The 27,459-nt window shown below is 35.6% G+C and overlaps 2 protein-coding genes across 15 annotated transcripts in view; both read right to left on the reverse strand.

Annotated features, from left to right (window-relative positions):
* LOC133523423 (protein phosphatase 1 regulatory subunit 16A) overlaps window positions 1-2,430 on the reverse strand; it is a 53,782-nt gene extending 51,352 nt beyond the window's left edge. The window contains exon 1 of one of the 3 annotated variants that reach the window (XM_061858997.1): window positions 1,867-2,430. The gene's annotated coding sequence lies outside the window, so the exon portion shown is untranslated. The remainder of the gene's footprint in view (window positions 1-1,866) is intronic. The other 2 variants (XM_061858996.1, XM_061858995.1) reach the window with 2 other exon arrangements.
* Window positions 2,431-5,174: 2,744 nt separating this feature from the next.
* Window positions 5,175-27,459, reverse strand: part of LOC133523420 (sodium/hydrogen exchanger 3) — an 87,069-nt gene continuing 64,784 nt past the window's right edge. The window contains exons 4-20 of one of the 12 annotated variants that reach the window (XM_061858982.1): window positions 27,008-27,271; window positions 25,420-25,645; window positions 22,523-22,750; window positions 19,783-20,000; window positions 18,579-18,662; window positions 18,286-18,494; window positions 17,890-18,015; window positions 17,656-17,813; window positions 17,440-17,572; window positions 15,838-15,978; window positions 14,641-14,731; window positions 14,031-14,123; window positions 12,885-13,085; window positions 11,781-11,834; window positions 11,088-11,270; window positions 9,461-9,803; window positions 5,175-8,970 (exon numbers count right to left, since the gene is read on the reverse strand). In XM_061858982.1, the coding sequence (XP_061714966.1) occupies window positions 8,778-8,970; window positions 9,461-9,803; window positions 11,088-11,270; window positions 11,781-11,834; window positions 12,885-13,085; window positions 14,031-14,123; window positions 14,641-14,731; window positions 15,838-15,978; window positions 17,440-17,572; window positions 17,656-17,813; window positions 17,890-18,015; window positions 18,286-18,494; window positions 18,579-18,662; window positions 19,783-20,000; window positions 22,523-22,750; window positions 25,420-25,645; window positions 27,008-27,271 (2,945 nt within the window). In that variant the 3' untranslated portion in view covers window positions 5,175-8,777. Of the gene's footprint in view, window positions 8,971-9,460; window positions 9,804-11,087; window positions 11,271-11,780; window positions 11,835-12,884; window positions 13,086-14,030; window positions 14,124-14,640; window positions 14,732-15,837; window positions 15,979-17,439; window positions 17,585-17,655; window positions 17,814-17,889; window positions 18,016-18,285; window positions 18,495-18,578; window positions 18,663-19,782; window positions 20,001-22,522; window positions 22,751-25,419; window positions 25,646-27,007; window positions 27,272-27,459 lie in introns of all 12 variants that reach the window. The other 11 variants (XM_061858983.1, XM_061858986.1, XM_061858992.1 and 8 more) reach the window with 11 other exon arrangements.

Genomic DNA, 27,459 nt, shown 5'->3' on the forward strand with positions numbered 1-27,459 from the left:
GCCATATTAGCCGTACCTAGTGAAAGCACTTGGCCATAAACTTTGACCATGAGCCAAATGTCTTAACTCAGACTTTTAGGAAAATGCACCTGCCGCAAATAATAATAAAAAAAGTATAAAATTATAACTGCTCTTAGGCCCTATGCACCTCCGGGTTACCCTAGGACCAACAACAACAATCTTTAATAGCAATTCCCCATTATAAGCTCTGAGTGGGACTGCTTGGACATGTTATAGCGCATTTCAGGGCAGGCTAGTTTTAAATAGCATTAATCATGTCCACACAGAGCGAGCATACGCGCGAGGCAATTTCCTCGCGCACAAACTGGCCAGTGTAGACGTGCCTCGGACGCATTTTCCTGGCCTGAGCGTGCCGCCTCGTCCATCTACACTGGCCAGTTTGTGCGTGAGGAAACTGCCTCGTGCATATGCTCACTCTGTGTGGACCCGCCTAAATTTGTGTAGCAAAAAAGAAATGTTTATGAAATAAGTCAATAAGTTAAACAAAGTCTTCATTTCAATTGATTGAATAGATAATCTTCAAATGATATCAGTAATAAAATTAAAATTCTTAAGATAATTTTGAGATTTACTTTTGTTTATACAATTCTGTTTAGTCATTTGAACATATGGTTATTACAATCCTTCATGTGGCTGTTACAAGTTTCATTCATTTATGAACAAATATAAGACCAGAAACATTTATATCATTATCATTTTATCATTTATTTTGATATTTATTTGACGACCTATCTGGCCTAGTGGGAAGCAACCCAACCTATAAAGCAGATGGTCCCAGGTTTAAATCCTGGTAAGGGCATTCATTCGTGTGATGAGCATGGATATTTGTTCCTAAGTCATGGATATTTTCTATGTATTTATAAATATGTATATATTATATATATATCGTTGTCTAATACCTAACCACAAGCCTTATTGAGCTTACCATGGGACTTAGTCAATTTGTGCAATAATGTCCTATAATATTTATTTATTATTATTTATTATAAGGTATGAAAGACTAATCATAATAATTTTGTAAATAAACAAAACTGATTCCATGCTTTACATATTAATATTTTTAATATGTATAGAGTATTATTTTTAACTAAATAGATAAAAACCAGAAAGTGCGAGTCTCACTAACTCACCGAGGGTTCCATAAAAATTTGTAGGTAAATACACTGTCTTTATTTTAAAACTCCATTAATTTCAAGGTTGCATTCCTGGGCTTAAATTAAGTATATTTCTATTAATGATTAAAAATACACCAAATATCAAATCAAAGATCAAGCAAAAACAGTGCTCAGAAATCAATTGTGCAGTATTAATATTGTTGTACGGTGTAAATGTAAATTTCAACTCAAAAGTGTACAACAATTTAACACTTTTGAGTTGAAATTTACATAAGCACTAGAGTATCATAATTGGATTGAAAAATATACACTGCAATGTATTAGAACCTCAGAATTTGAGGCAATTTCAAATTTACCTGCCACACAAATAAACTAAAAGAAAATATAAAAAGTGATAAACAAATATTTAAGAGAATAAGTAATATACAACAGGAGAAAACGTGATGTAGTGTCCCTTTGATAACTGGACTGATAAGATATCAGTAGCCATGATAGTTCAATACCTAAAGCTAATCTTATTAGAATATTTTCGGGCTAACTAATAGCGCACCTTCAAAACAAGGCGAAAAAGAAATTAAAAACAACTAAACAAGTAACATTTAGAAAGGCACCTAGATAAGAACTTCTCAACTGAAACCACTTTTACACGGGAAACTAGGTACAAATAAAGTGTTACCTACAAAAAATACAATTTGAGTGTTTGTTTTATGTTACTTATTATACTACTTACCGCTATTTATCCGTATTACGATGCAAAAGTATGTTTCTTTCTAATCTTGACACATTCGCCACACATGATAAACAGCTTTGGAAAAATTACAGCGCAAGAGGTCACGGCAAAATAAATTACGTACTAATAAATACTTATTGTCTAACATAAAACATTATAGTTATGTTTCATTTTCCGTTATTTTCGTGAAAATTATAAACAAGGAGAAAAATCACAAGACAACGCGAGCGGCACGAAACATCGTTTATTGAATGTTGCCACTATAAAATTAGTTGACATGAATGAATGAATGAATGATAAGCTGCAGTTGCCAGCTCAAATCCACAGATCTCATACAGCATACACAGTACACCGACTTACATACTTAACTCTTTGAGTACACCACACTACAAAAATGAATCGTACATACAAAGCCAAGCGACGTTATCGCCATCTATTGCAGAAGAGCGCGGAACAGGCAGTTTGTAGGTGCTGCCGCTCTATAGGTTGCGAACGGGAGTCCATACAATACGAGGATATTTACATTAATTTGAAATATCCTCGTATGGTATGGACTTCATAAAGAAAAAATGTGCTAAACAAACAATAAAAACTGGTCAAACATGTGTCTAACGTAAAGAAAAAAAACCGGTCAAGCGCGAGTTCGTTTTCTTCGCGCTCCGAGGGTTTCCTACAAACTTTGAATTATCTCGTGTACCTATAAAAGCGGAAGACTTATAGTATAACCTACTTTTGATCAAAAGTTTTATAGGTATACTAATTATAATTGTGCACAGCGCCATCTATCGGCAAATTGTCTATCTAATTTGCGCGATGTAATGCACGTATGTTAGTTTTTCGCAAGTTTTTCGACGATAATTAGAAACCTCAATATAATTTTTGAAGATCTATCCATAGATAACCCACACGTATGAAGTATGGGGAACCCCCAAAATTTGTTGGTTTTTTTTTTCTATTTTTGTGTGAAAATCTTACTGCGGTTTATAGAATACATCTGATGATGGATTTCACATTTTCCTTCATAAATAAATTTTTTTCCACTACAAAAAAATAATAAAAAAATGTTTTGGAATTTGAGCTCTTTCTAATGACCTAGTCACTAGACTTTGAAATTGTACCCCCTCTTCGTATTTGGCATTTCCCATAGCTATTAAAATTAAATAAAAAAATAATACTTTCAATGTGTCTGGGTTAGCGTTGTTCATAACTATTCCAAATTTCAAATCGATAGCTTAAGTACTTCTCAAGATATTTAGCGATGTGACAGACAGACAGACGGATGGACGGACAGAGTCGCACCATAGGAACCCTTCCTTTTGTACCTCTTTGGTACAGAACCCTAAAAAAAATATTTTAATCATTGTGTGGTGCTTCAAACCTGACGAGGCCCGTGCGGGTCTGTCTTGTACTTGTCCGGATATTATTATTACAACCTTTTAGTTTGTTAACCTTCTGTGCGGGTCTAATCTTGAAATTTAAATTTGACCCACTTCACGATATGATTCGATTGAGCTGACATTTTGCATTACATATGAAAATCGGATGACAATGCAATATTATGATGACATGGAGCTGATCTGATGATGGAGACAAGAGGTGGTCATGGGAACTCTTGGTGTTGTTAGAATTGTCTCGATGAGTGTTATTTTCCTGTGGCAAGAAAAGTACAGTGAGCGATAAAAGCTCGTACTTACCAAAAATTAAATTTTTGTCAATAACTTATTATTACATGCAACTGAGTTTTTACTTTTTATCGCATGGTAAGACTAATAGCGAGCTATGGAGTCGACATAAGCAATAAACTTCAATCCATATTCATACTCATACTCATTCGTCTATTTAATTACTGATTTTAATTTTATAGTGAAGAAAAAGAATGTTAACGAGTTTGTAAACGGTCCTTTAATTTAGTCTTTCAGGACACAAATAAGAATAATAACCATTTATTTGTATTGATTAATTTATTATAAAGCCCCGTTAAGAAAACAATAAAATCCAGTCATAATCTTTATTGTTTTTACATGATCTACTATTTTTTAACAATTTAAACAATGAGCGGTGTAGATTTAAGCCTAGGCACTATTATGTTTTCAATTGACACACCATATTTCATAGACCATAGTAAAACTTTATTACTGCATATGCATTATTCATTTAATTTAGAAACGTGGAAATTTGTATTACCTATAATCTCAAATTGATTTGCATCCGCAGTAATTTTAGAATAAATAAACTTAATTGAATTTGTTACTATTCATTCACTAACTACTAAACATTTAAGTACAATGTTCACATTTAAACAACTCAATCAGTCATGAAATGAATACACTACACTATTGTCGATGTTATCTACATTGTTACAATTATCACTTATTATTAATTAAGACTGATGACTTAAGATTATCGCATACTGTAGGAGTTACACCACTCTTTAAATGAAAGCCACTCGCATATGAATGTCGATTTTAAATTGGTATTACTTTTATGCAAATACATATTAAATCGGCAATATGCACAGCCTATGCCCTTTAAAATCAGGGGTTTAGCCCTTATAGTTTAATTTTTTATTAGAACAATTAACAAATAGGGCACTTTTTACCACCGTTTTTATTATATTGTTCTTATATTTTTCCGTGCCGTCTAATTCCGTATTTCACGAGGTCAGCCTATTTTATGACCGGCCTAGTTATTGTATGAAAGTGACGGATTTTATAATGAGTGTTCACTTTTCTCTTACGCAGATCAGTCATACGTTTAAATAGGTACAATTATTTACAACACTCAAATCAATAGGTACATTAAAACAGCAGTGGTAGGTACCTAGCAAATTATTTGATGAACGAAGCATGGATCATGATGCTGCTAATTTTCAAACATAGGTACCTACGTATAATTATCTTGAGAAAACATACAGGTTACCTATTCTAGGCCCAATCAAAATTCAGATTATTACATAAATGTTATTAATTTGATATGGGTATGATAGCATGTCAATGTCAAATAGATAACATATTTTATACCTGAATTCTGGACTAGGGACTCTAGGGAGTTAATAAACCACCAACCTAAATATGTGTATTGGTTTCCTGGAGTACAAAACTGGCACTTTTTAATGTGTGCACATAAACCAAATTTAAACATTAAATTACCTAAATTCTTACTTTTTAAATATTAATAAGTTCTTTTAGTATTTTACTGCTATTATTGTACTAATTTATTTAAGTTTGAATTACATACAATTTACAAAATGCGTTTTTTGTGAATTAGCCCAGTTAATACGTCATTTTATAGGATTTAAATGATATTAATCTAAACTTAAAAAAAAAACTGACAATGCTATAAAAGTTAACCCACTAACTGGGCTACAAAATTATGTTAGATAGGGTTAATTTTATAAGAAACAGTTAAGCATCTAAATAACAATATAACACTTCGAGCATACTTACAAGAAATTATTTATCTATACAGAATTTGATTAAGTTTTATTTTTTTTTGGTTAATACTGTCCAAGTATTCAAACTTTGGAATAATTTAATGATAACATAATTACTTACTATGCAACAGTAAAACAATACGTGCTCGCTATAACCAAAGAGAATTTGAAATAGAGGGGGATTTTCAAAGAAAATTTTGTAGCCACAGTAAATTTACTGCCACTTTTAGACACATAATTTAAACTTTTGTAACGCTATTTGACTTTGATCCTTATTTTTTTACTGATATGTGTTAAATTTGTTAATTATCAAAAAGTGGCGCCATCTTACCGGGCATATGTTAAAGGTCGTGGCGCCATCGCTCGAAACGATGCCGCCATACCTTTGGCCTTTGATCTATTAGATGGCGCCACTTTTTGATATTTAACATATATCACTGAAAGAATAAAGATCAAAGTCAAATGGCGTTCTAAAAGTTTTAATTATGTGTCGAAACATGGCAGTAAATTTACGGTGGCTACAAAGTTTTCTTTGACAATCCACCTCTATTTCAAATTCTCTTTGATGTAACTTAGTATTTACATCAGAATTGTATCTCAACTTTAAAATGATAATGATAATGTTAAAGAGTACAAAAAATATAACAAAATTTAACAATGAACAAACAAAATATGTTAAAATTAATTTAATTGTATTTACTATAAAAAAATTAATAATGCCATTTTATCTGCTTTATTATATTAATATAATAACACTCGCGAAACTTGTCCAGATCTTTCCATTATAAGAACCATTTAAAAAGGTAATTTAACAGAGCCGTACCGTTAATATTGGCCCCATTCATTATTTCTCTACGCTTCATTCCTTAACATTTCAATACATGTTCTTATTATCAGAACTTGGAAAAACCATATGTTGCATAAATATCAAACAAAGAGGTATTTTTCAAATCTTAACAAGGAACGGAAATAAAACATGGAATCCGCATTTGAGAACATTACCGTTCAAATTCTCGGGGCAATTAGCACACATACACAATTACGCCGACATTTAAATAAGACGATACGTTTACAGAGCCTGTAATCAAAACTGACAAACGAAATAATAGTCATCTCTATTACACTAATATACCTACACAGATAAGTATAGATGAAATGCATATAATGTCAATAACTACCAATCAAAGAGATAAAGATAGTTTATTATTCAAGTAGGCATATTACAATGCGCTTATGAAAGTCAAATAAAGCTACACCGGCTCTAACCCTACACCTCTGACCCGAGAAGATTTAAATCCCCCCTCAATTGGAGGAGGGGATTGGTGAAATCAGCGACATTAATCTGCTAATCACCTTCTTGCTGTACGTACTGGCATCTGAGAGTTCGCAGTTCATATTTTGATTAGAATATTATGTGGACAGGGATAAGTTTATGCCATAATAGTTTGAAGAACCAGTCAAATAATCCACGTATAATAATTTTTAAAGATAACTAGTCAAAATGTTTTTATGAAATGAGAGACTAACCCAATATAAGTAAATATTCATTGTTGTGTTAACATATTCCGCTATTATAAGTATATTTATGGCTAGATAAATTTTATTATTAATCTGTATGGCAGAGAGTAGTCACGTTCAGGTACTTCAGGTACAGCCAGCAAAATTTACATGGGTACACGAATCGGGTCAAAAATATTTGAAAAGACTGAGTGACAAAATTCATTGAAAGAGGGACAAAAAAATATCTACATATACTACGTATAGGAGACCGGGTATTGTTATCTCACGGCTTGGTTGTCACAGAGCAGCCGTAATAAACCATTGAACGAACAGCGGTTTTATTAAGCTGTGTGAACCCTTTTTTTGACAAGTTGAAATCTTCATCTTTGAAATCAATAAAACATATTCTAAATCTCTTGCCAGTCATACAATCAATTTCATGTATCTCTAATTGAACAGCTTTTTTCCAATGCTCACTGTGAATAGTAGATACAAATAACTAGGTAACTTATAGCTCCATCCCATGAAAGATATCCAAGGAAAATACAAATCTGTAATAAGGAATTTATTATAATATAGAAAATATCTAAATCATACAAATTTAATAAAATTATCTACTTCATTTGGCATAACATCATCCTTATTATCATCGTAATCTAAAAAGATGTATGTTGTTATGAAAGTCGTATGCAGTTACGTTTTAAATTAGCACAGTAAGTATTGAAAAAATTTCGTCATATTTATTCCAAATTGTACTGAAGTTATCTGTTTACTTACACGTGAAAAGTGATCCTACTGTCCTTGGAATGTTCAGGATAAATTTTACACCACCTCATGACACATGAAGACATTTTTAATTATAAAAAAACGTTGTTTTTATAAACCGATTTAGCCATCTATCACTGACTGTCATATCGGTGGAACTGAAGTTGCCAATCGAGTAGTTTGTAACCCCCGCCCACCTTAGGGTAGTTTACGTTGGGCTATAATTGAGCGTTCAGAATGCTTCCATGTTTTATTTCCGTTCACTGTCTTAAGCATAATTATATTACAAACAGGAGAATGTCCTACACTAAACAGAAAAACAGTCAAAAGCCTACAGTAACCTTAATAGTTAGATACCTTTGGGGTGTGAGGAGAAATGTATTTTAACTGGCGGCACTGGCGCGAAGTTGTCAATTTACAATCACAGTATTAAATGCTTATACCTAATATATACAATAATATTGGATGTATACGCCAATAAATTGTACAAATTCTGTCATAAGATGGCCTCATGGCCAAATTCTGTCTCATTGTCGATTACGAATGACGGCAACATTGTTAGCTCCAGTCTCCTACGAGCATTGTTTATGTTAAAAATAAACTAGGACTCTAAAGGCTATTGAAGAACATGAAAGACTAATTTATACCTATCCGTTGCAAGTACTAATAAAGCATTAGGATGACTGGATTATCCTACAATCTGTCTAAACTTCTTAGAAAATATATATGGGGGGCATCTCTTTCAAATTTATGAGGATGTAATGACGGTGAATTATCAATTCTTCGTACGCTCTAGTAAAAAATAGGATTATGGAAGTAGAGTCGTCTGACAAACATCCTGTAGTTTTGAGGCAATAGGTACAGTTTACCTAGATATCATGATAGGTATGATGAGGTATTTATTTACATAGGTATTTTGTCAAGTTTTCAGTAGGATTGAACATTTGTTTATTGTAAGCCGTTGTAAAGTACCTATAGAGAATATAATTTAAATACACAGCATTTATCTACCTAAAGTACCTATACAATAACGCTTTCATAAAAATATACATTGGTTTTAGCGCGCGTCCTATAAATCTTACTTTTTACACCACATACTCGTATTCACAGCACAGATAAGGTAAAATGTCATGAGTTTCAGAGTTTCATTCACTCATTCAAGTGTCTTGTATTTAAGCAGTGGCAACCGATCGTGGTCACCACGGCGGCGCACTCAGGTGCCTTCGTCAGAGGAGTCGGAGTCTGACGAACTAGTTAGAAGGGTCGAGGCCATTGTTAGTTGCCGGATGAAGGGTTCCCGCGGCAGACTTTGTTGGCCTAGGGGAAGCCGCCGCACGCCCATACGTTCACTCTCGGGTAATGATTTGCTACACTTTTCTTCTGTGATTGCGTCGCGGGACATTGACCTGAAATTATTTTATTTTATTTTAGTAATCTGCCTATGTCTGTTTTTTTCCCCGATAAAGAAAATAAAATAAAATATATGGAAAAACAACAGCGCTATATATGTCTAGCACTTACACATACAAGTTCCTACAGCATAAGAACAGATCTATATATATATATATATATATATATATGATCCATTTATACAAATATAAATTAAAAAAGAAAAAAGTAATTGTATTATTTAGGAAACTAAGAAATTTATATAAAGTAGTTTTTCTACCTATGCACAGGCGTGGTGGTTCAGTTTTATCAAGCCGAGGTTAATAATAAAGGACCTAAATAGATACTGATTTGATGGAAAGTGCATACGTCGTCACAGAAAAATCGGTATATAATGATTTAGAATATTTTATAAAATTTATGACACAAACCAAAAGTTGATAAACCTTTCAAACACACTCCCAATAACAAATTAATATTCACAACAAAGATAAAATCCATACATACCCGGTTAATTCCAACATGGATCCCCTCCGGCACTGGCCCCGGTGAGGCCCTTGCATGATGCTCGCAGGTCGAGTGGACGCGCCTAGTGGATCAGAGTGTGCCACATCCTCCATCAGAAGTACTGAAGGCCCTCCAAGGCTAGTGCTCCTCTTCGACAGCATACTAGGACCTTGTCTTGGCTGGTTAAACGGGTCTTTACAAGAAAAGCTCTCTCCCTTTGAACACTCCGGCTTATTTCCTTCAGAGTCCGATGCTACTGCGTTTCCAGCCTGGGTTGAACTTGAGCTCTCTCTTCGGAATAAACCTATGATAGATTTTGGATGTTTTGGCTTCTCTATACCACCTAGTGAGCATGAATGATGAGGCGAAGGGAGAAAAGAGAAAAAAAATGAGAAATAGTTGGTATGTCTAAAGCTAGGTATCAATACAAGTAATTATAATACATGGTGTAAGTAAATACGATACAGTGCAGGACATGATGTATATCGATTGAAATTTTATATTCAATCAAGGAATACAATGTATATTTGGATATAATGTACAACTATAACATAAATAACGTACCGTTATAAATTATAGACACTAAGCAATAAAGTTATTATGGTGTTCAATATGGATAAAGGGATTTTTTTATATAAATTGCGGGGCATATAAAAATCACTACAATACAAGGCATATTGATCCACGATCCACGTGCAAGTAAAATGCAATACCTAATATGGGTAAAATAACTCAAAAATAATTGTGCACAAGGTATGAAACAGTTGTCATTATTTAATATAAATTTTTGCCTTGATCATTGAACTATTATTACTACGTACAGAACCGGCCCAGGCACAGAGAACCAGTATTTAGGTATAAGCATGTTTCTTTGACAGCAAATTACAGAACCGGAGCGTGAATCTCGTGACCTGAACGCGTAAGCGCCATAAATATTATACTCATACTCATACTCATTTATTCATAAAGTTAGTTTACATGTCAAAATAAAACTAGATTAAAGTTAAAACTAACTTAAAAATAAAATTACAATAAAAATTAAAACAAAGCCTATTTACATTTTAAATTAAGATCAGAAATTAGACTCAGTATCAAAATATACATTAAAATCAATTAGTATTAGGATAATCAATAAGTAAAATTAAAAACAAAGCCAATTTATATGTCAAAAAAATAAATAAAGTAATATAAAATTAGAATTACAATTATAATAAATTAAAATTGGGATAAGAAATTCAAATAACATTAGAATCAAAAATATTGCGTATTTCGTAGTACTTCTTCATACGGCGCTTACGACGTTTAGGTCGCGTGGTACAGTTTCATTGTTTGGCATGGCTTCTGTATAGTAATAATAACTTAATAGCCTTGAATAATAAATATTTGATCATACAGTTACAATAGATTTAACAAAATGGTAAAAAGCAATCATCGAAAAACTATTTATGGCGCCATTATCTTGCAACCCTTCTTTTATATATGACGAACCATTATATATGGGACGCAATTGTGGCAGACGAAAAGTTTAATTAAATTTGACATGGTCGAAGTTGTCGACATTCAAAGAATTAAATTCTCAGCAAATATTGGCTAGAACGTTCTCTACATTTCAAAATTTGGTACTCACCTAAGAATGTTGCTGAAGGTGAGCTATATGCCAAGTACTCTTTGTTTGATGCCCAAGAAGGAAATTCAGACTGTTTTAAAGCGCCAGAATAACCCTCTCCTTCCTCTCGTTTCCACGGCAACATGGTTTCCGTTGCCGTGGGGGTTGCCACACGTGCTTGATCCGCTACTATCATATACGTATCTGCAATGAAATTCACGTCTCTTTACCTTATTATTTTCTTTGAAATAATGTTTTACATTGTCTTATTAATACATGGTGTTTTTAAGGCCTTTTATTTCTAGGGTGCATTCCTGATCTTAAATTAAGTACTTAACTTTTCCATGAAACCGGTATTATAATTGACACCATTTTGGAGATAGTCAATGATTTATTTTTATCTGATAAGGTCCCTACGAGCGTGTACACTACCTTAGGGCCTGTTTACATATTGATTAGGTTTAGTATGAGTTTATACATTTGGTACTAAACGCAAGTAGGTATTATCTCGGTCGGTCGATATTCGAAACGTCATTGATATGCCATAGTTTTTTTTGTGGATTCACAACAATGGATTTACAACAACGCCATTAATTACTTGTTACGAAAAAAACATTTGAAAATTAACTATGCCATTCAGTTCTCTTAAATGTACCTATATTTGTGTATATTTCATTCTATTCGAATTATTTTATGTACATTTTTGTTTCTTACCATTATCATCTGACATTCTTCTTTCGTCTTCTTCTAGAATATCCTCGTTTGGTACTAAAATATATATTTTAAATCAATAAAACAATCAAACGGCATTAATAACGCAGCTAATTAGATTTAAACCTATTTACATGCAATAGGTACTTCGATATAAACCGTTGTTAACGGAATGATATATATATTATTATTTTGGTTAAATATACTTTAATCTTGATATTGAAATAAGTTACATAAGTATTTAAGAATGTTATTTGTGTTAATAGAATTATTTACATAGTAGGTACTTACATAGCAAGTGTATGAAGAAGTTCGCGAAAGTGTAGTTAATATTGCAAACGTATGAAACACTTTTTATATATGTATATAAGATACCTATACTTAATTAAAATATTATACTATACTTTACTAAATATCATACTAAAACATACATTATTATAAGGTAAACTATGTGCTGTAGTAAACATGCAAAGTACTTGAATTGCAATTGCCGCAGGGTATAAAAAATAGGTCTATTACTTCGCTTAACGGTTCGTCAAAAGTTAATATGTATGTAATTATGGTGAAGTTGAAGGTTGTGCTATGTTGGGTTGTTTGTATCATTCTCTGTGAGTTAAAATTAAGTATTAAAACTACACTTAGTCCCAACCTAAGCTACCCTCTAACAGGGAACCCCCACTGAAGTACCTGACGAACCGTCTTGCTTAAGTGATAGGGCTATAATAAAGGGATTTGATATTTACAGTAATACACATATAAATAGCGGTCAAATAATAATAATAATAAATACTCACCTAACTATAAGTACATTTAGTAAAAAAATAGTGTTTAGTATGTCGCCATGCAGTAAATCGTTGAAAAATTATTCGTATGATCAAAAGTATTTGAATTAGGAATTGCATACCTAATGCATCACAAGATCAGCATGGTTTCAAATCTTGTTTATAAAGTGACATTATTAAGAAAGATAACTAATATTTACTCTACCTACTAAGTGACAAATTCAATAACGTGATCCAAGTAATGTCAGCGATTAATACTTTTAATCAAACAGAAAAAGACAGTTATTACACGAAATTTTCAATTAGTGTTCTCTATAAAACATACCGAAGTTGTACGTGGATCGATCCCTTCTCCACGGTAAGGATTTCTCAACTGCTGTAGGCAATATCTCCTCAGGCGTTTTAGCGTATTGCTTGACTATCCTCGCTTTCAGCGGGTTAAACCCGGGTAGGTTAGCCAGCTGGTTAATAAGTGAGCTACTGTTCTCTTTATGCGAGGACGTCGGGCTCACTTCTTTATATCCAGCTGATTATACCCAGTTGAGTGAGGATTATTGCGGTGCCACATGAAGTTGCCAGAAGGGAAGAAAACGACAATCAAACACAATGAAACAAGCAGAAACGGAGTAGAGTGGAAGTTAGGAGCTAGCGTACTGTCAATGATGCTAGCGGGCAGCGGTATTTGTGGCAGGTCGACCGAACTTCGTCATGTTTATGTAGTTGTTAACAAAAAAGTTTAAGTAAGTATAAGAAATAAATGGAAGAGTAAATCAAATGCAGTATCGAAACATGCCACCACAAATACGTCAGCACATTCTCACAGAAAGTTAGGTATAGCCATGTCAAATTAAGGATTAGTTTAGGGCGCAGCAAATAAAATTATACCTTGTTTAAATAATCCGTTAGTCACATTATATTACTTTGTTAAAACTCACGACAAAGTGCTAAACAAATTGTAAATATACATTTCTCAACAACATTAAGGAGTGTTCGGATTTGAATGTGAAGTTACTTCGTTTGTTGAAATCATATTATATATGTAAAACGTTGCGATCCTACTTTGCCTTGAATTCAAACAGCTGTCGCTCGCCCTTTCGGGGTGACCCGGAAATCTCGGGAGTTCAAAGCGGTTCAACCCCTTTGCGATAACAATACACAAAGATAATAAAAGGTAACTTCAAAGATAGACCTTTGGGCATTTGTTAAACCTGAAACTACAATATTATAATATTTGTCGCTTCTATCGCTAAAAGCAGCACTATTAACTGCTGTAATAGTACTTCTTCATGTGTTACAATCCAAGCATTGGAATAGGTTAAACTCAGCCCGTAATATAATATCCCTTCCATAAGAATTCTACAGTTGTATGTTTTGCTTTGAAGGATTCGAGGCGAAATAAGATCAACAATGTACAGCTTCCAATTTCAAATCCAAACGTGTGAGTGCAAGTGTGTTCATGCAAAATACCTACGTAGGGACTTGGCAGTGAATGTAATACCGCCGTCGTCGCCGTCGCGTCGCGGCTCCCGGTCGTCGTCCTCCTGCAGCACCTCGTCTATGTAATCTGTAATCATTCATTTCATTCACTCACACCCGGCTGTCATTTCATTTTTGAATAAACGAAAAATTTAAACTCTAGTGACTGAATAGTTGCAAAGTGAGCGATTATTTAAAACTAAATATTTAACAATTATTATTTATGTGTGGCTTTGATCGGGCCGGGTGTATGTAAGTACACTACAAATATTGCATGCTATAAAACGTAAATGTGGCGCTAATACGAAATATTGTGCACGAGTGATAATGTAACTTATAGATATAATGTAATAGATATTTATTCTTTTTTAGGCACCTATAGGTATATAATTTTATCTTCATGTCTAATGGTTGATTGACAATAAAGTTCATATATCTAATGTAATAACTAAGCATTTGTGCTCAGCAAATAAGGAAAATAATGGTTGAATTTTATAGGTCTATGCGTGTTTCAAACAACTAAAACGAAATAAAAACAAAATAGTTATAACCCACACGTGCATGCGATCGACACTCGTGATAATAATAAAGTATAAAATAAGTACCTAATCTATAATACTTTTTTTTACCGTGCGTGAATTGTTTAGCGGAACCGTTTTGCTGGAATTCAGGGAAAGTGACATGGTTTTTGCCATCCTGAAAAACAAAAGAGAATATTAACTTATATCAGACAAACATTTAACCACAGCTTTCGTATAGTACTGGAATCTCCATAGTTTTTGACTCTAGGGCGGCGGTAGCTCGGTTTTCGCTGGTCGGATTGTATAGAATTTTGCAATTGGCAGGCTTGGGGCCTAGGTAATTAGAAACGGGGGATATAGTCACATTTATAATGTTGAAGTTAAGTACGTCCTTAACGTAATTTTGTGCTTTTTTCATGTTAATTTTTAAAGCACATTGGTGCTACGTATTTTTTTATGTGCCATTTTGTAAGTCACATCTAATATACAGGGTGATTTAGATATAGTGACTTACAAAATACGTTTATAGCAATGTTTTGTACTTCCCCGTCTGTATCCCTCAAATAGCAATGTTGTAGTCTAACGCGAGAATTAGGGCAGGTTGCATTAAACATAATTAATTAACTGATTAACGTTAAATATAGCCCGGCTGTTGCCATCCCAAAGAGTCAAACTTAAACTAATCTTTGATTGAGAGGCGGTTAGGTGTTTGGTGCTGGCCCCATTGACATATTACATCTAAGGACGGGCCTTACGGGCACTAAGAATGGTGCTAGTCCAGTGGTGTCACTCACGAATTCGAGCCAATCGTGCAGTCCACTTAACGCAACTAGTTGCGACCAATCGCGCGCGTGATACGAACTCATCAACCAATCGCGTTGTGGCGTTAGACTGCACGATTGGCTCGAATTCGTGTTCGTGAAACCGCGGTACCGCTTTCTTATTGCCCATAAGGCCCGTCATTAGATTATGTCAATGCTGGTCCTCATTCTAATATGACACATTTCCTCTAATGAGTCTGTTACTGTTCTAGCTGCTAATCTAATCGCCGTATTTACTACTAGCTTCTACTCCTACTTTCGTCTACGTAATGATGATGACGATTGAGAAAAACTATCCTATCTCCTTCCTCGGGCCTCAAACTATCTCCATAACAAATTGCATCTAAATCGCTTCAGCGGTGTAAACGTGAAGAGGCGGCAGACATACAGAGTTAGTTTGCATTTATAATGTTACAAGGGATGATTCTAGTTCGATTAATAAAAAAAATGGTACAATTACCTTGTTCCCCCGTTTGCTACGCTTATGGTGGTGTTTCCTGTCACCAACGAGACGCCGAATGTTCATGTGAGTTTTGTAGTTAACCTGCGTGCCGAGGTCACGGTCGTTGACTGCGTGCCGACTGTAGCTTAGACGACGGTGCTGGAAAACAACAAAAACATTGCAGCACATTCAGTGTGGGAGGTACAGCGACCTGCTAAATTGCATGGTGAATGGAATTCACTCTTTTGAAGCTGGGTCTACCTAAGCACAGTCACGGACTTCATTGTCGATCTATTTAGGGTTCAAGCTAATTTGGTTGTCAATACTAACGGAATGAAATAGGTATCCTATGTAAACCATAAATAGCTCAACAATCCGTGACAGTACCTACTGGGTATACAGGGTAACAGAAGACGTAATACAAAATCTGATTTGCTAATCTTTTCCAACGGACCGACCTGGTGTGCGTTTAGCGACCGAGGATGAGAGGACGTGAGGCATTCAGCCAATAGCATTGTCTCCTCTCATCTTCTCAGTGGAAAGGCAGCCTTAGAGTATGTTTGTGTAAGAACAGATTTCTCGCATTAATTCATCAGCGATGTTTCTTAGATAAACTCTGCGTTCAAATTTGAAAAATTATAGGCACGGGTGGTTGACTCTTCATAAATAATGTTCAATTATTGCTTTTTGTAGAGACGGAAGGGTTTAAAGACAATTTTTTTTTACTTTGGTAAACCGTTCGTCTATACTCTATTCGTTAGTACTTTAGTTGAGTGGCGAGTTTTTGTGACTTTACATGCCTAAAGGGTCCTTATGCTCCATGTGCAGCATATACCCTTTAGGCATGCAAAGTCACAAAAACTCGCCACTTGAAAAAATTACTAACGTAGGTACGAACTAGCCTTAAAAGAATGTAAACAAACAATACCATGTTAAAGGGTAGCTCAGTCAATGATATAATTCCACAGACACAAACAGGTTTATCTCATTGGCAGAATTACTGAGTCATGTTTATGTAGTTTGGTTTGCTTACATTATTTCAATGTGGTAACAATAGACGAAGAAATACAATAATAAGATGTACCTTATTAATGTTCTGTCGAATAGACTATTTTTGTGTCAGGATTTCTAAATAATGTTAGTAACTGGCGTATTACGTCTCTTGTGTTTTCTTATACTATGACGATCAATTCAAAAAAATCAATGAAGTCAATTTTAAAACTATCGACCATCGAATCATCGTCCTAATATAAATGTAAATTGACTAGTAGTATTGCAGGCAGTTAAAAACTGGGGCGTGCGCTTAAGTATTATTGTTAGTACTCGTAAGTAGCTACTGAATCATGAGGCTCTTCTAAAATATTGAATCTAGCTAAGCTATAAGATCTTGGGAACTACTTAAGGTTTAGTTATTATACTAAGTAGGTACATATATCAGGTTAGTTAATATGGAGGATCGTAATGCTGATATCTAAGCAAACCGCATTCACATTCCTTTATAGCACTTACCTTCAACAGGGTATTATAAAAGTTCAAAGACAAAGTTTAAAAGAATAGCTAAAACAGCATACTGGGTTTAGTTCTTAGCCTAATGAAATGGGTGCTTAAAAGGCCACATACACATACACGTCTATACGGCTTGCATAACTCTTCAGCAAGCAAATGATGGATGCGGGCGTCCGTCAAGTCCTTTTTGCTCGGGTTATATTCCAACTCCTGCATGTCTATGTTCCACGTCGACGAATCCAACTGACTGAAACTCGGACTAAAACAATAAACATATGTTTTTTAATATTATAATATAGTAAACTTTTTCATGGAAATCATAAATCCTACCTTGCGTTGAAGTTTGTGTTCGTGTAGTTCTTGAATATGGCGGACATTGATTCCGCTCCAGAAATGTTCCCGATGGTAGAGGCATTTCTTTGCATGTATTCTATCGCGTCTTTCATTGCGAGTTTTGAATAAGTCTCTAATATCTTTGGTTCTTGGCCCTAAAAATAAACAATAAAATTAATAAGCACTACTTGAAAAATATAAAAAAACAATACAGACAAAACGTTAATTAACCTGGTAATTCCTTAGCAGAAACGGCCGTATAAACTTGTTATCAAATCTCTTGAACTTATCCCTAATGTGATGGTTACCGTGTTTACCTAAAATATCCTCTATACCTGCCATCAAGTGGTCCATGAACTGCAAAAAAAAAACAAGAGGATGCATTATCTTTCAGTTTACATATAACTGAAATATATTACAAATCGGAGTATTAATGGTTTAGTAATAATATATTCAGCTGGAGCGAATGTGTCATCACTAGAAATTGAGTAGAGGCTTTAGGGTCGAACTCTCTAACCCTTACAGGCACTTGTGCTACCCTGTCAGATAAGAAAAGTCCATTCATTTGGAGCACTTACTGGTGTTATACCCTGTACTGGATTTTATTTTTGGACATTCAACACTTACCCTTTCATGTATCCTTTCATTCATAGTAGGTTTCCGCTTTTCAGCTCTTTTTACATTAAGCATTTTCACCAGTGGTTTGATGGTAATACCTTGTATAAACACCGTAAAGTAAATTACAGCTATCGTAGTGGTTACGAACATAGGTTGTAGTTTTACAACTGCTGGATCTATCAAAAGCACTAACGCAAAGGCCACTGCACCGCGGAGACCTGAAAAAAAAAACATATATTGGTTTATTTTTTAAAGTTATTTTTTATTAAGTTATAAGAATAATATTTTTATGGTGTGCTTACCGCCATAAGACATTACAAACTTCTCTACTCTATCCAGTTTGTGCAATCGAAACTTATTAGCTACAGCACTAAATATGTACACTCCTGCAACAAAGGAAGCAAATAAGTATATTTTAGAAACTCCTTTGGTTATTATATAAATAAAGCCTTTAGGTGGGTATACATGCCAATTCGAAAGTACCTATATTGACATCAGAATTGGTATCTAGATGATGTCATTTAGTTATAATTTGTTTCGCTCGCTCCAATACATGTACTGATAAGTACGAGCGAAATGCACGATTGACTGATTGACGGGCTAAGTTAAGGGCCAGTTGCCACAAACCACAGTTAAAAGGCTGATCAACGTCACTCAGCAGAGATCTATGAAACTTCCCATAACTACAATTTAGCGAACGCTTTAACGGTGACAGATGGTTTGGTGAAAACGACCCTAAATCTGCAGTATTGGCAACACCAGCATAAACATTGCCGCTTGAACATATCAAACACAAACACTCGAAACATGTTTTCTTCTTCTACAGTTGAGTAACATGTTTTATAACTTGGACTGAAATATAAAATGTCATTTGTACTTGTATGAATGACGGTCGCAGCTGGCTGTCTGGAAGGCGGTCGTAGGAGCCATAAACTTTATGAGCACTGGCATTCTTAATCGAAATAAATTTTTTCACCACACCAGCTGGTAAAGGCTCTCTTGATTGTTCAAAAACTGGTGAGTAACCCCTTCGGTCGTGTTTTAATTTATCGTCACTCGTTTCGAATTTCCTACTTTTCGCACTTGTATCGTAATGTACTATTAAACAATTTAGTCCAAGTCCAAACACTATTTTACAAACAAAAAAATAGACACACAAATGATCTTACGACGAAAGTTAATTAAGTGTTTATGAGGTTATTATACGTTTATGGAAAGTTTAAACGGATTATGAGGGCAATTAAATTAAGAATTTAAAGGAAAATGGAAAAACAACACTACTACTCACTGTCACTCTCGCGACTGTGATGTGTAATCTATAGTGGGAGAAAACCAATAGCCAATAGTTACATACCTACTCTTGTTAGACTTTTTTCAAGCCATAATGAATCTATCATATCAACCCATCAATTAATTCATTCATTCAATCATTTTAGTATTTCATGGCGGCTTTTATTAACCTGTTAATCATTCCACTCTGTGTATGCAATTAGAATTTCAACTCACCTATTATCCGAAATACTGAGCAAAACAAGATGGTCAACAGCACAAACCACGTGTTCCAATCGTGGTTGTTATTCACCGTTGCCACCCCAAGGAACATGAATATGATGGTCTCCGACGATGAAGACAGCATCTTCATGGTGTACTTAATAGTTGTGTGCGACTTGTGCGATATGTTGCCTTCTACGTAATTCTTCATTGTTATGCCACAGAATGTTATCCTGAAAAAAAGGTGAGACATATATTACGGGCAGATTACGGGTAATGTTAGAACGTTAATTAAATTCAAGTTTACCGTGGTATATGTATACCCAAGCCTTATTTTAGGTAAAGCGCGGAAATTAAATCAATTTTAAACCGTATGGCTTTGACTGTTTCGGCCGTACTCAGGCAACGATACAAAGATTTTCACGCTGCCTGATCTTATGATCGGCCGCCGTCATTTACACAGATATCGAAGCTCTATCACCTCCGTTATTGAATGTATGTAGGTCATGTATTTCGCATTTCCCTCACAATGTTTGCTGCATTTTATTCCAGCAGACCCAGCACTCAGGCTGTGTGTTCTCATCGACTTAGCGAAGAACTGTATCACTAATAACTTAAAACTTCGTGAAAAGGTATTAAGTATATACAATAAGAGAAAAGTGATTTCAGCGTTTTTGGAAATTAATCCCTTAAGGGGGTAAAAAAGTATGTTTGCGGATCAAATTTTTTCTTCAGTTAGGAAGTTGAAACTTAGTAATAAGACAAAATACGAGAAAAGTAATTTCAGTGTTCTTGAAAATTCATCCCTAAATGGGGTTAAAAAAGGGTTGTAAATTTGTAATGGAAATAATCTGGGGACTTGAAATTATTAGGATGAGAAAATATTACAAAACATGAAACATAATTTTAGTGGTTTTGAAAAGTGGGTTAAAAGGGGTTGAAAGTGTGTTTCGGGAAATAAATCCACTCGGACGAAGTCGTGGGCAACATAGTAAATATGAACATACATAGAGAACACCAATAACTTAGAAACAATATCTGTGTGAGTAAACACACAAATAAATGCCCTTACCAGGATTCAAACCCGGGACAGTGCTTTGTAGTGTCACTACCGACTAGGCTAGTGACCCCTTCAACTTTGGCAACCGTGCAGAGGTTTCTTTATTATATAGGAGGCAAAAAGAATAGACGGTAAGCAATTGTTGTTTCGCATGGACACCTGCAACACCAGAAAGGTTGCAAGTGCTTTGCAGTGAAGATGGGAGTACGCTCTTTTCTTGAAAATTGTAAAGCTGGTATCGGCTCGGAAATACCGCGGGCGACCGTTTATTCCACATTCCGTTCAGTTTAGCTGCGCGCGATAGGATGTTTCTGGAGAAACGCACAGTTGAAGAATGACAACCGTCTAAGTGGTGAAGATGGAATTTTTGGTGTATATACGGGCTCTTTAGCGATTGGAATTGCGCCTAGTGCACGAGGCAAATAGGAAATGGGTCGAAAGGGGGACGGAATAGTTTTAATCGCTTAAGCTGGTCTGGTCCAGATGGCGATCGCTGCAGGAAATAGGAATGGACACAACTACATGCACGAGTACAGTTGTTTGTGGAACGGTGTTTGCGTCTATTAATATACATTATTAGAATTAGAATGTTGCTAGGATACTTTGTTGCAAATGTTCTTGTACTAACAGCAACCTTAACTGACCATTGGTGAATCTTGTGTAGTTGCAATAAGGTTTAGGTTGTTAATATTTAATGGGCGACGGATTTATCTACGACGTTTTAGGGCCCAGATTCTTTTTAGGCGATCGGGAGTACGAGTAAATCTGATTCGCGATCAGGATATCTTTTGAGCGTAATTAGTCTATCATAGTCTGGTTCTCTATCGAACTAATGTATCGAATAAAATTATACTTTAATGCAGCCAGTCCGTAGCTGATCATAATATCAACAATTACATATAAACGACCTTAGTTAAACAGTAGACCTTTAACAACCATCCGCCGCAAAATTTATGTGTATGGTGTAGGTAAAGATGTTAATGTCGCTTTGACGTGCTTTTGGTAAATTGCCGATACACACCAGTTTCTTACTAACTTACTCGTAATAGCGTAGCGACCCAAAGGTATCGGTCTCAGATATGAGTTTACGCCAGTTCTGTCGCAATATTCTACCAGTTATTAGTTATTGGCTAGATTCTATTAATATATTAGGCCACTTTGGTCGTCACTATATGTTTGATGCCCTTTGTCTACTTTTTTAATTCGTTAATGGCTTTTTATTTTCCTCATCAGTTAGCAGAAAATGTTATATTCTAACCGCGCACCTGTTGTCCTATATCAAAACAGACTGCTGACAATAAAATTGTTATAAATGTTATGATCCATCTGTTCATACTTTTTAAGTGTCATTATTTTTACCCTTCGAGCAACGCCGGGAAGGGAGACGGCATTCGTACTATTTCCCCTCTGCCGACGCATAGGTACAACTGTGCGCAGTGCATGCTGTGACTCGTCCATACACAAAAGAGATCGAGGTGTGCAAGATTTGTCTTTGACGTGTGTCATTTTGTATGTATTTGTGTCGTCATTACAGATTGGACACGTATCCCCCCCGAAAAAAATGGCAGAACGATTTGTTCGGTGAAATATCGCTTGGGCGCCTGCCTTCCGACTTGCCTCGACCCTCTTCGTCCCTCGGTTCCTCATTTGTTAAATACAATTGAATTAACACAATCCAATAAAACAAATACTCACGCCAAAATCCCGCTCATATGGAACATCTCCGCGTTAAGGTACGCCAAATAAGCCATAACGAAGATGAAGATGGGCTCAATGACCCTGACTTCGTGGGTGAACCGGGTTACGAGGCCGGTGGCGAAGCCCCAGACCACCCCGATGCAGGTCCCACCTACCGCTACTACTAGGAACGAAGCGAAACCTGCTAGAAAGTCGGTGTAGACTAGTCGGGATGTGCCCATTTCGCTGAAACAAGGAACATTGAACATAATTAGAAAACACTGGTTGGCTTGGATCATCAAGATCTAAGTTAGGTGTGGCTCTTAACGTGTCTAATTTTAAATACAAACCCATTGAAGATACAAGGAATATTTTTATAGTGGAGAAGACCAAAACTTTAGATGGCAATTGATGCGTTTGAATACAATTTGAAAACAGTTTTTGTAGATACAAAAATAAATTAATTAATATTTTATAATTCCAGGGGGAAGCTTTGTAGGACAATTTTTTTTATCATTCTAAACACCATGCTGCAGTATAAATTCATAAAACATCTGATTAATAGCAGTAAAAAAAATCCAGTCCGAAAAAAAAATGTATTTTCATAGCTATTCCCCAGAACTTATAATTTATCCACTTTACATATTGGCATTCACATGTTCACAAAAAAAAATCGTAGTAATAAGTTCATCAAGTTTACATCTATTCTTACTTTCGTGTATATTGAAAAAGATTGCATAGATCGTAAGATATCCCAGACCAAATTCATATCCTAAGTACGAGTTATCAGATCACGAGCTCAGTGCGGCTAGAGACTCCAGACAAGATCAAGATATCCTCCAATAGTGCCAATATTCATTTACTCTCCCGAAGGTCCGACTTTGATAGAAGTAATTTATTTGCTCACTGCAGAGATCGGGTAAACCAATTTGCTTCACCGACTTATCGCCTCGATGTTATCGGTAGTTTCTATTAGATTTTGCGTTTTGGATGTCAAATATCAATGTTGAAAGACTTCTTGCACATGAATAGGTAGGTTAAAGGTTATGTTTTCATGTAACATTGTTTAAAAACGGAGATGCTCACATATTTTCAAATCGGTCATATTTCACAAATGTTTTACAGTAATCTGAAATCAATTCCATCCGTTGTAGATGCTCGTTGCGGCGCTTATGGGATTATGATGCTGGGCACCGCCGTTGGAGGCTATAAAGTCCTATAGCAGCGCGACATTTCTTCCCACATCGATCGCACACAAATGGTGAGTGCGCAGGAGGTGGTAAAGCACGAAGAAAAGCATTTACAACAGATGGTGTGGCCTATGATGATGATGAAATCAATTAAGTCAATCCATTTTGTAACCAAAATAGACCTCGGATTATAAACGCATTAATCGGCTTTGTTTCATAATTACGACGAAATTACGAATTATGTACCTCGCCTTAGACAATGACTGCAGAATATGATCACAGATAAAGTTATAACCCAATCCTTTTTTAACTTAAAACTGAGCATATACACTTATGAACTTTTCTAGGCATTTAAGGTTAGTATAGTAGGGGGAGTCCGGGAGACTTGAACCTCTTTTTACTCAGAAGCCACTAGAGGTTTATCCGTAAGTGTTAGCAACTCGATATTTCGTGTATAGATGACATATCTAAATAGGTATCTTTAGAGCATAGCAAAGTGCTGATAAAGTACAAAATTTAAGTTCTGCAAAAATATTTTTCATAAACGGGGTATTGGCTCAAGTCTCCCCAACCTATGGGAGAGTTGACCAGGGGGTGTGGGAGATATGACTATACATATGTTAGGTAGGAAAAACAGTGAAAAAACTGCTGTTTAATCCAATATATTTATTAAAAAAGGAAAGTAGTTGTAACAAAGTATTTTTACCCATAAAACAAAATATAAAAATTTAATAAACTTTATAAAATTTTAAATCGGCAACATTAAATGAAATTCAAGAGATCAATTATCTTTAAATTATTATTATTATGAATTATTTCTATGAGATCAATTCAGTCAACAAATTATCAAAGGCACATGCAAGGTCCTTTTCATTTTACATAACATAATTCTTCATGTCAAATAAAGTTGTCCACATCTTTGCCAGTTAACCCATCGCAAACTTCGTGAATATACCTATCCTTTGCAGGAACCACACAGTCGAACATTTTTTATGCAACTTACGTCGGTGGCAAACAAGCATACGGCCCGTCTGATAGTAAGCAGTGACCGTAGCCTATGGACGCCTGCAACTCTAGAGGTGTTTTATGCGCGTTGCCGACCCTAACACTCCGCACTCCGTACCCTCGTTGAGCTCTGGCGACCTTACTCACCGGTAGGAACACAACACTTGTTTTTTATTTTATTTTTGGATTTTTTTCTCTTGTCGCTATCTTGCAACACCTTCCTCTTACCTCCTTTGACGTTTGGCCTGCATAAAAATAAAGGAAACCCTTATTTAAGCACAGTGTGGGAGAATTGAACCACTGATCATGTCTCCCTACCACCATGCGGCTCAACTCTCCCGCACCCCCCTTTACTTTATATAGATTATGTTTTCTTTATACTCTTACAATAAACATTACAAATGATCACTGTTAGTAAAACTACATTAACCAACAAGTACAATAAGATAAAATAATACTACTCACCTGTTTAATTTTCAAAATAGTGTAAAAATATAAAATTGTAATTTTTTTCACTTCGCGACAGCGAAACCACGTTTACTCCAGTCATTTCCAAACCAGACTAATAGCGGCCAATATGGCGTCGCCAAAAGTTGCGCCTTCTGTTAAAGTACGACATGAGCTGTCAACGGCGTCGGTGGCGCGAAATTTGAATTGAAATATTTGTCGTGGTTCAACTCTCCCACCTGGTCATATCTCCCGGACTCCCCCTATCCTTACGTGTAAGCCTCAAACATGTGGTACAGCACAACGGTGACCGCGTCGTTCAGTAGCGACTCCCCGAACACCACTATATACAGGACTTCATCCACGTGGATCTCTTCAAAGACCGCCAGCACAGCGACGGGGTCCACGGCCGATATTAGAGCACTGAACAGGAACATGTCTAGTAGAGGTGTTGTGCAGCCAAACATTCCGGTCTGTCCGCACGCCCATAGCGATGCACCTGTGAAAAAAAGATTTTTTTTTATGGTTTATGAGTCTAACAAAAGTTTTAATTGGCTTCAACACATTCACTGCCAGCAATCCGCTGGGTGGGTTCTCTATTCATAGGCGCTTTTTGCAACAATGTGAAACATGCGTGTTATAGGTTATACGCTCGTAGCGCTCAAGTTTTTTGGTTGGGTACTATCGAAGTCGAAGCTCGCGGAGTTTCATATATTTTACTATCTGCACTGATCTACACAAATATTTGTTAATTCTACCCGATTTTTATATTGTAATGTTTTGTACCTAGCTGTACATGCACTCCATTTTTGTGATAGTAAATAAATATATTTAAATATTATTAATTAGTTATTGCATATAAAATTAATACAAACAGCGGATTTAATTCCTTTAGTCATTACTGTACCAGTCTGGGTTGGCAAGAGTAGTGCCGACAACCCACCACGACACCCACGCGACAATATGACGTCGGGTTGCGGAAACCAAGCCCGCGAATACCTATAACCTACTGTACCAATCATCTTTTGATACCAATCCGTGTTAATAATATACTATAGAATCAGACCAAGATAAGTTGGCAGCGATTTTGACAGCCCAGATAGTGCAAGTATTATTTTAAATGTCAAACTTCTATGAAATTATGACGTTTACTTAACACTCACAGGTTGAGCTATCAAAATCGCTGCCAACTTAGCTTGGTCTGAATATTTTAGCACTTTTTTATGATATAGGAGCTAACGAGCACACGAATCGCCTGATAGTAAGCGATTACCGCCGCCCAACTCCTAGAAAACTAATTATATTCACTAGAAATGTCTCAATGAAGCTATAAAACTGTTATCACACTAATCGTAAAATTTAGTATGAGCCACCTAAGCTTACTTTTAACGACACAGCGGTACGTTTTACTGGCACTACGAGGATCATAAAAATTGACAGTCTTAACATTTAGAAGATGTTTATCTCGCGAAAGCAGAATGATATTATTCGGGACTAGATAAATCTACTTCAACATTGTCTCTGTTTGCGTAAAGGTCCACACCTTCCGCACAGCATAGGCCTGGCGGCTAGCAGGCTGGCCGTGTGCATTTTGCATGACGCGCCAGTGGCGCATTCGCCAGATTTGGACGCCGGCGCCAAATTAAGTTTGACAGGACTCAATTGAAGTTTAAGATAAGTAATTGTATCTTGTTCCTCAAGAATAAGCAACCCGAGGTCGCAAGTGAAAGCATCGATAATTTTTCAGAAATGAATATTGTCTGAATAAAATGCACAAAAAGTTTAGATCACATCTAGACAAAAATGTCATGTAGTAATAGTTTTAGTATTTGTCCATTTCAATCAAGCCTTACAATCTTACCTATAGTTAGCGTATTGAACACCGTTCCCACCACAGCGAACAGCAGTATAGTTCCAAGATGATCAAAAAACAGTCTGTTCGGCATGAAGTAACCAGCATCAAGTATAATAGGCGGCAACATGTAGAGAAAGAAGGTATCTGGAGTAAGTGGTTGAACGTGGACACTGTGCGTGCTGAGCAGCAAGGCACCGATGAGAACACCCACGAAGATTAGAAGACAGGATTCAGGGAACATGCGCGATAATTTTGGCGCCATGTGGAAACCTGTAACAATGAAGACAATAGGTCAGCTTGTGGTAAATACTGACAAGTTTGTCAATAATAGCAATTTATACATAAGATTTATTATGCACTGCCCTAAGCGAGAGCGAAAATTTGCATGTTTTAGCTTTATACAAGCAATAGATGTTTACGATGGCTTGACCACGGCTTGACACATATTTGACACTTTG

Source organism: Cydia pomonella, chromosome 12, assembly GCF_033807575.1.
Source record: "Cydia pomonella isolate Wapato2018A chromosome 12, ilCydPomo1, whole genome shotgun sequence".
Lineage (NCBI taxonomy): Eukaryota > Metazoa > Arthropoda > Insecta > Lepidoptera > Tortricidae > Cydia > Cydia pomonella.